Source organism: Merops nubicus, unplaced genomic scaffold (assembly GCF_000691845.1).
Source record: "Merops nubicus isolate BGI_N331 unplaced genomic scaffold, ASM69184v1 scaffold7883, whole genome shotgun sequence".
Taxonomy (NCBI): Eukaryota; Metazoa; Chordata; class Aves; order Coraciiformes; family Meropidae; genus Merops; species Merops nubicus.
Genome location: NW_008599514.1, coordinates 25,328 through 39,817, shown reverse-complemented (window position 1 = coordinate 39,817; position 14,490 = coordinate 25,328). Strand labels below are relative to the sequence as shown.

Below are 14,490 nucleotides of genomic sequence, written 5' to 3'. Positions count from 1 at the left end.
ATTGTGCATTTACATAGTAAGTGAGATAAAAGAACTGATCCAGAAATAAAACTAAACTGATTTCCTTTCTCTCCTCCCACTCCTTATTAGCTGGTTCTATTCCCTTATCTGGCTTACCATCTCCTGGCTCTCCCTTGTGTTGTAATCACAGAATCACTTGGGTTGGAAGGGACCTTTAAAGGTCATCTAGTCTAAGCCCCCTGCAGACAACAGGGACATGTGTAACTAGAGCAGGTTGCTCAGGGCCCTGGCCAACCTCACCTGGGATGGTTCCAGGGATGGAGCATCGACCCCCTCTCTGGGCAACCTGGGCCAGGGGCTCACCACTCTCAATGAAAGAAATTTCTTCCCTCTATCTACTCTAAATCTCCCTCTCTTTGTTTAAAACCATCACTCCTTGTCCTGTTGCAACAGGCCCTGCTAAAAAGCCTGTCCCCAATACATAAGGAAGCAGTAATATAAACATACAAAGGAACTTTATTCTACTAGAAATCAAGAAAAGGAAACAGAGCAGTTATTTCTTTGAAGATCAACCTATAGATATATCATAGGTGCTTAGGACTGCCACAGATGCAAGCAGCTGCATGATCCTAACCAGAACAGCCAAGTGATGTAGAACTGCACCTGCTAAGCTCCAACATACACGGGGATGTCTTGATGTTTAATGACATACCTGCCCCACACCCATCAGTGATCAACAGATGTGAGAAAAACTACCATATAAAATACTTCCCCTCAATCTTGTTGCCTCCACAGGTATCAGGGTGCTACAGAACTGACAAGAAAGAGCTCACAGGACATGACATGAGGACTAAAGTATCAGTATTCTGAAGGAATTTTTTAAAAAAAGTATATGCATGGAGTTTCAAGAACAGAAATGAACAAAAAGTTAAGTAAAAAATTACAGGTAAGAGCCACCTACTGAAACAGAACCTTAAACACATGAAGATTCTGAAGGAATTTTTTAAAAAAAGTATATGCATGGAGTTTCAAGAACAGAAATGAACAAAAAGTAAAAAATTACAGGTAAAAGCCACTTACTGAAACAGAACCTTAAGCACATGAAGAGAGTATCACAGCACTGTTATACTACCCAAACAACTGCACATAAAGGGCAAGTTTGTACTGTCATTTAGAAGAATTGCACATACACATTATTGCTCTCATTAGCAAATACAAAAGCATTATGGTAATTCTCCTGAGCATGAGCATGTAAATCACTTTGTTTCCTTTTTATCTGCCTCTGTGATTAGGCAGAATAACAAATGTATTGGTTGCACTGCAGTCTTGAAATGATACAATGCTACGAATACTCAAAACAGGAGGAAGCTCACATTTTCTTTGCTCAAGAGCAAATCTGCAGAAACCTGCTCTCACTGGCCAGTGCATTACCTTTAGTAATTAAGAACTGAAAGATAGGTTCTCTGGCAAAATAAAACATTCTCAAGTATCTATAGTAGAAGCAAGTCAGGCCCCTTTTTTAAAACTGTACTTCGTCGACAGTTTTTACAGTACTAACTTTATTGCCTTATTATTTTAACCTCAGAGAAGAAAGGTTATCAGAAAGCATCTTGTCTGCATTTCTGTCAAGCACTGGTTGAAATTACATGGTCATTTAAAAGACAAAGAATTTTCAAATACTCATTTTCAAAAGAACAGCTGGTGAGTAGTAGCGCAAGTGCTACACTGATACTGTGACCAAGGCAAGTCCAGTGTACTGACTTTGTGCAGAAGAGCCAAACACACATTTTAGAAAGCAAAACTGACAAAGCAGTAAATAACATTCTTTGTACTGATTAGAGTCACAAAACTTACGCTGGATACAAGTGAAAATGTGGCAAACCAGTACTTTTCATTCATAGTAACAACAAATTGTAGCTCACTGCGCTAGTTTCACTTACCTAAAATACAGATTTATTGGATGGCAGCACACGTGAAAGTTTAACTCTGCAGTTGAAAAGCCAGCTGTTACATAATTTGATTGCTCCAGAGTGGTTTTTTTGCACCTAATCTTGTAAATCAGTCTCATGATATGCAACGCACCATCTACTCCTCCATAAATGTAAACTAAAAGAAATCTCTTGCAATTTATGAGATATACTATAATCATATTTGTTATTGAAGTTTAAATGAAGCATGATAGAAGCAGACAGTGCTTATTATCCAAACATTGTAATATGTATGAAAAATATGCCATATTCCAAAGAGGTTTTATATAGAGAAAGGATTTTAACTTTATAAATATTTTTTTTCCTAATGCCTGTTCAAATTGCAACAGGAAACATGAATTGGGCTTTCACTCAGTAGTTCAAATATGAAATACGATTGCTTAGAAAAACATAACTTGTATTTAAAATATAGTTCAAACCATCAGAACAAACGGCCTTTATAGGCCAAGTATTCATTTTTGTCAATTAAATACATGACACAGTCATCTGAGGTCACATGGAGATATGATGCATCTGTGAAATTTAACCATATTCTACCAGTTTACCACTATATGCTATTTTATGTCCTTCTCAGCACTTTTCCATTAAAAACATTAAAACCTTGCAGATCTGTAAAACAATGAATAGTGTTTCCTAGTCCAAACCTCTAGAAATTAAACAAGTACAGAGGGATGATAATGTCAAGTACACCTCAAGCTACAGTCTTCATTTTAAAGGAAGAGCAGGTAAACATTTTCAGCAAAAATATGCATCTGAGAAACTACAGATCTAGTAAAAATGAGTCAATTTAAAACCAGCTGCCACACTAGGATTAACAGTCAGATTGCATGGCTGTGGTATGTACTAAAACAAAGCATCCTTCATCTTAATGCCATTTCCATAAAATGTATGGCCTTCTTAAAAATTACATTGGTAGCCATGAATAAACTTCTGGATTAGAAAACAAAAGAAAAAATACGTTTTCATTTCAGGCACTATTCATTCTAATTCTTTATATGACCAGAACTACCTAAGTATTTCAATATATTTTAAACCTTTAACTTTTACCTACCTATTGGTACAATCCTCTCTGGTTCACAGCAGTAGAAGCATACCATATTCCCACCATTTTAACTGAAACTTGGGTTGTTTCACTGTTTACCATGAAATCCTCCAGGCAAATTCCAGTCCCCAGTGGCAGCGAGAGCTCCTCACGGTGCAGTGGCTGACTCAGAACCAGAGACCAGCTGCCTGAGCACCAAGGAGCACTTCTGACTAAACCCACTTGGGTTTCGCTTTCAATTAAGGCCCCAAGACTCTGGGACGTGGGCACAGAGAGGCTTTGCAAGACATAAAATAGCCTGGGAACTAAGAGGATAACGAAGTGGCAAGATGCAGATTAAGTGACACTGAGGCTTTTTCTTACTGGCCTGCTCTGCTGTAATACTTTCATCATCTTTTCATTTTCCTGAATTGAAAAATGGACACGCAGAGAAAGGAATGTTTTAACTTGAACTGAGATCCTTGTGTGTGTCTGAGGCGACCATCCAGATGGTCACCCAACAGAAAACAGTTAAATACCACCATCCCTCTCCAAGCACAAGCACTCACATACTTGGAAGAAAACAGCACAGAATGAAACACGCTCTTAAAGGCACCTTTCATAAATCCCAGATCTTCAGGATTGTATTCTAGAGGCCTTCCATACATCATTAAGAGACTGTGTTTCAAGCGTGGGTACCACAACTGAAGTGAGCAAGCTACAGAACACGTATTTAACATCCAGACAGCCTTTTAATGTGAGCAAAGTTGAGTGATCATTTCACTTTCCTTTCACAGACTCACATCTTCATCTCACCATAAAGCCCTACAGGTTTATAAACCCATCTCTGACACAAGACGTTCCTTTCACAACATTCAGTTCCAATTTTATACTGTTTCAAAAATTCACTCTTCCATTTCAATCATGTTGTCTGGTTAGCCAGGGCTTCTCTCATTTATTATGTTAAATTAGTGATAACTGTATGTTCTAAAATATAATTATTACACTGATTACACGCTGTCTCACTGCATCTCAGTACCTAAGAGCTGTCAGAAAAAGCAAGTGCATTTTGATTAATTTTTCTGATGACAGAAGAGAGTCTCTTTAATTCAAAGCAGAATTAGGATGCTGTTTAATAAGAACTCAGTGACACCAGAACTGGATAACAAAGAAGTACAAATTACATGGTCTGTCAGTTTAAAACCAGTAACCCCTCTGATAAATGGGAGTGTTTGCCCATGGGAAAAGGACTGAAAACCTGAGTATCTAAGCCCAACACATGCCACTGAGACACACCAAAATGACTCAGTCATAAAAAAGGAATCACTACCTATGTTGCAGCAGAAGAAATATTTCCAGCCAAATGAAGGAAACCAGTGAGGCCTCACCTGCAGTGTGAATGACAGTAATGTACTGCCCAAGTCTGAGGTGGAACAGGGGATGGAGCATCTGGTCTGAAGGAGACCTGAATGTGACTCATTTTACTTTGACAAAAATGTCAAGAAAAGACATGAGTCACTTGTATTTATAATGGATGGTAAAAAAAGAGAGCAGAGACCATCTGAAACCAAGGACAAAGCTGACAGGAAATTAAAACAAACTGCTCACAAATACATGTGAAAGATGTACTGCAGTAATTGTCCCCAACTGGAGGAAAAAAAAAGTCAAAAAACCAAGAGCCTCAGTGCCTTATGCAAGGAGTGATTCAGTGACTAGTGCCTGCACAGGGTGGGGGAGAAGACCCTTCCACGTGTCTCATGTTCTCGTATGTCAGAATGTGCTCTGCAGCTCCATTCTGACACTCAGAGGAGTGGAAACCAGCCAGGACAGGCAACAACATGACATCCTCCAGTGGTGGTGAACTGGTGTCATACTGAACTACTACATTTGGACTTCAGAGTATCAGAGTCAATTAGGTGTTTAATTTATAATTATTAAGAATGTATAATGATCTGGGGAATACTCCCCTACACAGAATTTTTGTGTTAGTAGCAGTCCATGACAGGATATATTGTTGGTTTGTGTGCTCCAATACAGTGATACACACTACAATTGTTTAAAAAAAATAAAAATAAAAAATAAAAAAAAATAATTGAGAGGTACCTGATCATAGTATGAAAGTGAGAAAAGCCAAACTAGGGCTACTTGGTCAGTACTCAGGTGTAGGAAAGATTCACATCCCTGAAACTGGTTTTTAAGAACAAAGGTCCATGACAAACAGGTTATTTTGGTAGCTTTCAAGAGAAATTATTCATATTTATGACTTTGGTGAAATGGAACAGAATTTGATTAAAAGCAGAAACTGTGTGCAACTTCCTGTAACTTTAAAATTTCATTTCTAATTATGTGTTGAGAAATATAATTAAAGTCATCTGCACACCAAAATAAATGTTATTTAGAAATGAAAACTTAGAATTCCTTTGTTTTCCTGATAGCTTGGCTCATTAAGCAAATTTAAATGGAGTCACTGATGCTCTGCAATAAAATGTTTGCTGTCTGTTTCTAAATCAATGTTAATAACTTATACTATTTTTATCACTGCCATTTTTCATCTCTCTGACATATTATTCAAGATGTTTAATGGGAGCACACTGTGAGAGGAGGTAAGGCTTGGGAGGAAGGTCTGAAGCTGGGGCCAGGAGAGGGCTTGCTGTGACCCAGTCAGAGTCCAGCAAACCCCTAACTGCACCAGCAAGTTTCACAAACTGGGTTTCACTTTCTGGGAGAAGAAACATTTAAACTTTCACTATATTCAGCTAATGGTGCTTGCCTAGATTTACTAAACATTACTTCAGTTTTTTGTTCTCCCAAAAGGCAGTCACCTTTCTCCTATGTAAAAGTACCAAAATCAAGCCCTCATTTAGGGAAGAGGAACTGTCCAAACTGCTCTTGCTGCTTTACACGTTCAGCTGTGTTAAGAATACTTTTGTACTAATTTCATATTCTTCAGATTGACCTGATGAAACTACAGTTATTAATCTTAAAAAAGAAAACAGCAAGGCCCCAAATATTCATACTTCACTGCAACTACTTGCAAGAGCTCCAGCACTCGTATTTTCCTTACTGTTCCATCTGCTGTAGATTCCTATACTGTTTCAAATCCCATGGGAAATCATGGGATACATTCCAAAGAAAGTATTTGTCCAGACCTGGAGGAGGCTGGTTAGTTCCCCACCAGGTTAGTTCACCAGTTCATCTTCCTACTATCTTAAATTCCTGTCAGTTTGCCATATCTGTCCTTTGAAAGACACCAGGCTGCAGACATAACTCAGCACAACTACTTTCTGGTTTTCTTATTACAACATTTAACTGGAAAATCACAAAAATACAGTAAAATTTAATTTTATCTAGAGACCCAAATGTAACTGTCATGTGAGCTTTCCAAATCTGGTAAGTACCCTCAGCCTGTAGACAGTATGCAGTTTGAAACATTTCACTGATTCAAATACACAGGTAAGCTATGGAGCTTGCTGGAATACAATTAACAGATTTGGCTCCCATTCAATTTTTTCTAATATGCTTCCCATCCAGTCTCCTTAATTGCATTTTTTCTTATAGCACATCAGTCTTAATTTCTTCAGTTCTTTGTTTAAAACTAAAAAAATCTCTTAGCCTATAAGCTGAAGAAAGAAAAGCTTCCTTTCTTTCTTTTTTGATATGTGAATATAGGTGTGGGCTGGCTAAAGTATAGTATTATGCTCTTCAGTTGAAAGACCAGTTCTTTCCTGAATTATTTATTTTGCACATCTGACATAGTAGAGGATACAGTTGAGGGCCTGGCTGCAGATGGTAACAGTGACAGGTATATCAAAAGCAGAAGTAAGAGGAACATTAGATATAAAATAAATTAAAACAGTAGCTCTTAAAAAAAAGTTATATACACATTATACATGAGGTTATTATAAAGCTCAGTTTCAATATAAATTTTCTGTGAAAAACATGGTAAAAACTGTTCAGAAAGAGCTTCAATTTCAAAGCATGAAAAAAATCAAAGTAAGCTCAGAGGTAACATCCAGAATCCTGAGGTAAAAGACTTCTTTGAACACTTTGGGCAAAGGAGACTCCATTTGGTACAGCTTGAGAGACTTTTCCCAGGGCTGAAGTCTAGAAAATTCAAAGGAGGTTTGTTTTGGTCTGGTTTGAGTCTTTTTTTTTTTTTTAGTATATATGTCTTTCTCCCTTGTCTATTAGACCTCAGAGTTTTTAGCAGTCTTCTGCAACCTCAATGTCTACTGCAGGCTCTCATGTAATGCTAACATATTATCTATATATAAACCTCAAATTTTATTATGCATTTTCATTTCAGATGAAAAGAACAGAATTTTAATACTCATTTTTTAAACCAAGAGAAAAAACTGTACGTAGCTTTATTCAAGTAACCCACTCACTAAAGAGATTAAATGTCATGCTGGCACCAACAAACTACAAGAGTACCTAAACCCAGCCTGCTCAAATCACTGACACATCAGTACCAAATGCTCTTCTCTGAGGGATACCAAAGCCCCTTAGATGCTCTTCTATAATGTATGCTTACTTGCACGTCAAATATAATCTATTAGCCTTTTGTTTTTACATTTAATAAACAACTGCTCCTTCTTTACATTAATATAGACATGAAGAAGCACTTTTCTTTGGAGATTATTCCTAAATGCAAATCCTGAGGAGGCTTCTCTTTAGTTAATTTAGTTCCTTGACTAGACCACATGCCAAGAATATTATTTATTTTACTGCAGAAAGCAAATTAAGAAGTAATACTTATCTTTGAAATGAGCATTGTTTTCAGAACTGTCTCAATAGTTTTACAACCTACTATATCTGAAAGACCAAACATAAAACCAGTCCAACTGTCAAGTCCGTTCAGATAAATGTATTTGCCAAAGAGAAAATATTTTCCTTTTTTTTTTGTTCAATAGCAAATTTCTACTTTAAGAAGTGTTGTAATATCAGTATTGTAATCTCTTAAAATTAACGACCCTCAGTCTCCTTGCACATAATATTTTACATGTCACAGCACAAAAAGCAGAGAACAAATTAGCACAGAGAACTATAGCTCACCGAAGAGAACTGTGTGTCCAGAGCAGTGAGGTTCAATGAACAACTACAGCAAGGCAACAGTTTGTGAACTCTGAAACAGTTTCTAAACATGTGCATAATAACAAGCGTTGTGCACTTACGGTGTGTGACTCCAGCCAGGGTCTGGTAGAAGGTGGGAGTATCACTGTCATCAGTGAGTGTCACATACACCCCTCCGGACAGCAGCCAACGGGAAAATGTGAAAGCGTCTTTGTTGTGCAACAGCCAAACCCTGAACTTCTCATAGTTTACTTTTTCACCCTGTAAAAAAAATAAGAAAAGGTAGACTGTTTTTCTCTGCTTTCTCAGTACCAGTAAACAGGAACCATCCTCTTGTATGAGGAAAAATTGGGACAACCTCCTATAAAAATCAGTACTGAAATAATTTTTTCTTTGGAGCCCCACCTGTTTCCCAATTTCATTCCAAAATACAGTACTGGGAGGGAAATCAGACTCCTCAGCTAACTCTGCATTTCAACCACCTACTCAATGTGGTCTTTGGAAAGTCATTTACTCTGAACCTCAGGTTAAATGAATTAGAAGAAAAATGGTTACTTACAACTCAAAATAACAGGTTATTTTTATGAATTTGAATTTATTATGATAGATAAAAGCTCTTGTGTGCCAAGTAACAGGTGCTATAAAATCATAAACATTCTGTTATATCTGCACAAGTATGCAAACACTTAACACAGAAAAATTAGATCTGTGAATAACTAACAGTATGATTAATCACTGCTGTAGCAGCTCAGTTTCTTGCCTCTTGACCAAAACCTACTTTGAGGAATACATGTAAACATGACATGCACAGTATCTCCTAATTCAGTCTCTCTTGCCAGATGTCTCATAGAACTGCTTGTTCCAGGATACATAAAAACTGTAGATTTGTAGAGTTTAAATGCTGGAGAGGCTGTCTAAACTATTTACTTGAATGGTTTCCAAGCTGTGGCCATGAAACCCTAGGGATCAGCAGACAAATTCCTACAGGACCTCCAAAACCAACTAAAATGAAAGCAAACCTATTATCAGTAGACAAACTCATTATATGGAGATCCTAATTTCCAGGGGCAACAAACAGGGATCTGCAAAGTGAAAGTGGTTTCAAGTCATTGGTTATTTAAACTTCCCCAATATCACAGACCATTAAACTTCACTGAATCACACCTCTACAGAATCCAACCACTATTTGCATCTGGCCACGGACTACCTGCAACTGCCAACTGCAGAAATCTGAAAAGCCACTACTCCCTTTGCCAGGTTGCTCAAATGATTAATCACTATCACTGCTAAAACATTTGCTTCATATTCCAATTCTAACAGGTTATTTCAGGTTCCAGATGCTCATTCTTTTTACGTCTCTTTTTCCTAGACTGTTAGATTTTTCTCCAACAAATACATGCAGAAGTACCCTGATACTTACAGGTGCCATCATAGACTTCCACATGGTTATAATTCAAGGAAGAAAAGACAGTACATTGCTCTTCCTTCACCAGCTTCATCTGTATATATCCTCACGACTGACTGACAGTATGGTCCTAACCTTCCTCTTACCGACACCTTTTCTGATCCTTCACCCTTTTGTGACAGCAATCACAGTAGTGCAGTCATGCAGCAAAACAGATCTAGCTGAAAAATAACCTGCAGGATTAGAGGCTACAGAAGCAAGGCTTACTTCTCAGCCAGAGCAGCTTCCCAGTCCAGTTCATCAACACATGGTATAAATACCTGAGCCAGCACAAAGGTGGGAGAATGAGTGACAGTCAGGAAAAGGGTAACTCAACAACATGGACTGTGCAGGGTTTAACCACTTGCTTAAGCAAAAATCTCTACTGCCAAATGAAAAGAGAAGAAAAAAGCAGCTCACAATTATGATTTTTTTTTTAATTACTCTCACAGTTTGGGTCAGACACAGTTGTTCTCTCAGTACCTGTTCCACTCTACTTTCCCTCTATTTTTTTCACAATTTTCTATAAATGGAGCAAGAGCTGTGTCACCTTTCACAACAGCACTCTGTGCTGCTACAGTTGATTAGAAGAAGGGCGAGGAAGAAGAGAGACAGGAAAGCTTTGGAAAGAAGGGAAAAAAGCTTTTGAAGCAAGCAAAGTTTACAGTGGAGCCATGATAGAACTTGAGCAACTAGAGCAGTACAGGTATCCCTGAATTTGTTTCCTGGACTTCAGAAACAATAGTAAGGAGAGCTCCTGAATTTTAAAGCTCTTATTTCTAGATGAGTACATTCAAGAATTCTGAAGGAAAGAAACACCTATAAACATCATCCTTGAAAGCATAAACTCATCCACCATACGGCAGGCAGGAAGGCCCATGGCAGGAACATTAGACTTTCTCACACTCCAGCAATGACCTGGTATGATTAACAGGCCAGTAAATCATGCTGAGTGGGTTATTACACTATTTTCATTTTAAAAGAAAAATCAATATACAGCATTTTCTTGAACAGTAAAATGGTATGAAGCCAGATTAATGCTGCAAGTCTTCATGAAATATTTCTGGATTTCTTGGACAGCGTGCAATTAACTTTTAGGGTATAATTCATCACACCATATTGATGAAAATTATAAACAGGAAATGCTTAAGTGGGTCAGCTCCAGAAACTGGACTGCAGTATACATATGATTTATGATTCCAGCCAGGAACAAAGAACATCATCATTACCTAACAATGCCAACACGGCACCACTGCCTGGTTAAATAAGTCTGCCTCAGCCAAAGCTCCCAACTAGTGTTATCTTCAGCACAGTACAACAAAATGTAAGATAACTGAATAATCTGATCAGGTTTTCAGTGGAATGTACAACAATGACTAGATTTTGCTGATCTACAGTTCTATGGTAACACAGGAAGCAAGCAAAGCACAAAAACCTGACAGTTCAAGAGGATCACTAGTAGAGAGCCTCAGTAGGCAAACAAGTATCTGAATATTTCCAAATAACAATAGCCTGGTCTAGAGGAGGACTTCAGCAAGCTTCATAAAGACTATGTCTATCAAACAACCTAAATCATAAGTAAATGCTGTAGCTCCTTGCAGGCATAATGAGACAAAAGTGATGCTACAAAACTATTATTTTTAAGCAACCACTGCTGGAAGGCATTTTTAAATCCCAGACACCAATTTTTCTTTCCCCTCTTAGATCTGTGTTCTAGATTTCTTTCCTAACCACAACAAAATGTCCACAATGATGAATAAAATTCCACCAGCAACATTAGTATTTAAGTTTTCTTGAAAACATCATTACCTTTGGTAAGTCTTCTCTCTCAAAGGAGCACAGTAATATTACATGCAATATGACAACGTTAGAAACTATACGCTTTTACCCCATTTAAACAAGTTCAATTTTGTTAGCATAAATGCTCAAACATCTATACACCACAGAAAAACAAACTACCCCACGTAATTTTCACTTTTTTTGTAAATGTAATAGGATAAAACCTGTAGAAAATACCTCAGAGAAACATTTCTTGAGAGACTCTGGGACTTTCCCATCAACCATATGCAGCATCTTCTCCATCTCATCACGGACAACATAACTCCCAGATTCATTGGAAAAGAGACTGAAAATGTCTGAGGAAGTAGATGAATGTTTAAGCAACTATGGTGGTTACATTTTTCAAATATTAATTTTATAACTGGCTGAGAATGCCAAAAGCTGTGCAACAACTAAAGGACTAAAAACTTAGACTGATGCAATTTCAACATAGCTCAACAACGTTTAATCAAGAAGTATCTCCTTTCACTTTTACCATTGTCCACTACTCTAAAGGAAAATAAACACTTTCAAGTCAGATTAACAAGAAAGACAAAACAACAGAAGTCAGTAGGCAGATGCTTTCATTTGTTTTGAAAAATATCAACGCCATCCTCCTTCCTCTGCCCACACACAGCAATCTTTCTGTAGGATCCTGACGTTTACATTCATGATACCTCACCAAATATTTCATTTTAGTGAGTTCAGAAAATGAAAATGCACTGAATTTCAAAATATACAGCTAGAAATGTTTTGAGACTACTAGTTTTACTGGCAAATGCATGCCCTGGTTACCTATAAAAATAGGTACTCTCCATACCACAATTTATGTTTGCTTTACCTTAGTGTATTAAAACAGTAACAACAGGACAGCGAGCACACAAGTTACATCACTCACATTTTGTTTTCTCTTCCTCTCTGCCTCTTGTAAGTAGAACTAATCCAACTATCAGGTTATTGAAGTGCAGCCCTTTGGACATTCCTCCAAACGAACAGTAGATAACCTAGAAGAATAAAACAGAGAGGTTAACAAAAAATTAACAGGGAGCACAGAGATGTCAGAACCAACAGCAACAACTTACATACAGAGGCTCTGTGCTATGTGGTTTTTAGGCTAATCACCTCACATTCAGCTAAACACACTTCTAATATTAATTCTGTTACACTTTTGTAGTTCTTCCAGTATCTAAAATATAGCCCTTCCAAGGTCTTGCAGTTAGTAAAATGCAGATACTTTTCACAAACAGCAATATAAAACACCAAATGTTATGATCCTCCAGTCAAAACAGATTCTTGCTTGCTCACTGGTGCTATTTCCCCAGACTCCTTTATCATGGTAACGAAGATGAAATCTTCTCCAGACTAGGCTTTGATAGTCCCAAAGCTGTGAAGAGGTTGCTGGAGCATGAAGTGTTTCATAGCCCAAATCACAGGAGATGCACTTCCAGTAAGCCATCAAAAACTACTGCTTTGAAAAAGATGTGACACACACACACAAACACACAACTTCCCATCAATTATACCTTAACTGTGTTAACACTGTAAGTGTTACTATAATGACTGCTTTGGTTTAGTACCCTGCTCTAACAACAGTATTTACGTTTCTGTCCCAACAGGAAGCACTAGAAATCAAGACTTCTACTCAGAAGTTACTCAGAGATCTGGGGAGCAGCACCACGAGCCATGCCACCAGCAGAAGGGCTGAAGCACTTACCTTCCCCATGAAAAGTCTGCTCACTGCAGCTTAACTTACTCAACAGCACCTCAACAGTGATTCAACACTGATAGATGAGATATGAAGGAAGGAAGTCATTTTAGGACAAACAGCAACTACTTCTAGTGAAGGAGAATTACCAGCTCACTCACTTCACCTTGTCTCACGCTACAAAGCACAAGTGAAAATATGTATGTTGAGCTGCTCTTCAAACAAGGACTCCCCCTGTAAGCCCAAATCTACTCCTACAAGCATCATACCTCATCAGTATCACAACAAGGAAATCCATATTAGGTATCAGAACATAAAGCAGTCAGAACTTATTAATTTTTCTTAGATGGAAGAATTATTTCAGTATCTATGTCTTATAATTTGATTTTCTTAGAGACAGCACACTGAGCATCTAACCATAAGGAGAAAGTAATAAGTCTAAATGCTGGGGAATTATTACTGTGAAAAACTAGGCCAATGTCATTTGTCACTGATCATGGTTTGGATAGCAGATTTATTTGCTGGACTTGTTTTTCTAAAATAAAACTTTTTCAAAGGCAAATACAAAGAAACAGAGACCAATTTCTATTAAGAGAAGTGCTTAGCACATTTTAAATAGCATTTTCCTTGTTTGCATCTGAATTATAATCTAAACAAACAATAATCAAAGCAAGGTGTGGACACACTTATGTAATACTTTTTAATTTTTCTCCTTAAAAAGCCTTAGGTATATTCTCTATACAAGAATTTAGCTAAACAGCAATAGCAAACTGCAGAGGCCAGCAAAGCTTCAGAATTATTGTGGACACATTCTCTATTTTGTGCATCCCCACAAAGCAGAGCCAACTGCTAGTAAGCCACAGGATGAAACCCACAGATCTTAACTGCAACACCTCTACTCCTTTGAGTGCCTTTTGTTCTGTTTTTAAACATAGGAGCCACAACCAGACAATTCTAAACAGCTAAAGCAACATTTTTAACTCATTTTGACCTCCTAAGCTCTGTTTGTTGTTGGTTTCCCTCCCTCTTTGAAACAAATGTTTGCAATTTTTTGCAAACATATCAAAGAAGCCATGACACCTTGGGGCCCACAGACAAAAGTTCAGCATTCTACAGAATGAAAACACTTCTAGATTTTTTAAACTTTCACCATAACCATCAGGAAGCATCTACACTCACAGATGATTAGAAAACAGTAGTGAAAGGTATGTGCAATTGCAGTGACACTCTTCTAGATTAGCAGCAATTCTGGAAGGAACTTCCAGAATATTATCTTAATAATATTATCACTAATACTATCTTAAGTGTGTGCCATCCTGTGAATATATCCAACAAGCTTTAAATATATCAAAACATTCTACTTATAAACTATCATAAAACAAAATCACTACAGGAGTGTACAAATTCTCATATTAATTAGGACTTCAAATCTGAGGTATAAAAGTTGTTCCAGCACATAACCTACCACTGTATGAGGACT

General features: G+C 37.5%; 1 protein-coding gene across 1 annotated transcript in view; it reads right to left on the bottom strand.

Annotated features, from left to right (window-relative positions):
* Window positions 1-14,490, bottom strand: part of USP32 (ubiquitin specific peptidase 32) — a gene marked incomplete at its 5' end in the record, with an annotated part of 52,646 nt that overhangs the window by 32,709 nt on the left and 5,447 nt on the right. Inside the window, 3 exons of the mRNA XM_008937399.1 lie at window positions 8,145-8,304; window positions 11,504-11,622; window positions 12,204-12,309. Coding sequence (XP_008935647.1) covers window positions 8,145-8,304; window positions 11,504-11,622; window positions 12,204-12,309 — 385 coding nt within the window. The remainder of the gene's footprint in view (window positions 1-8,144; window positions 8,305-11,503; window positions 11,623-12,203; window positions 12,310-14,490) is intronic.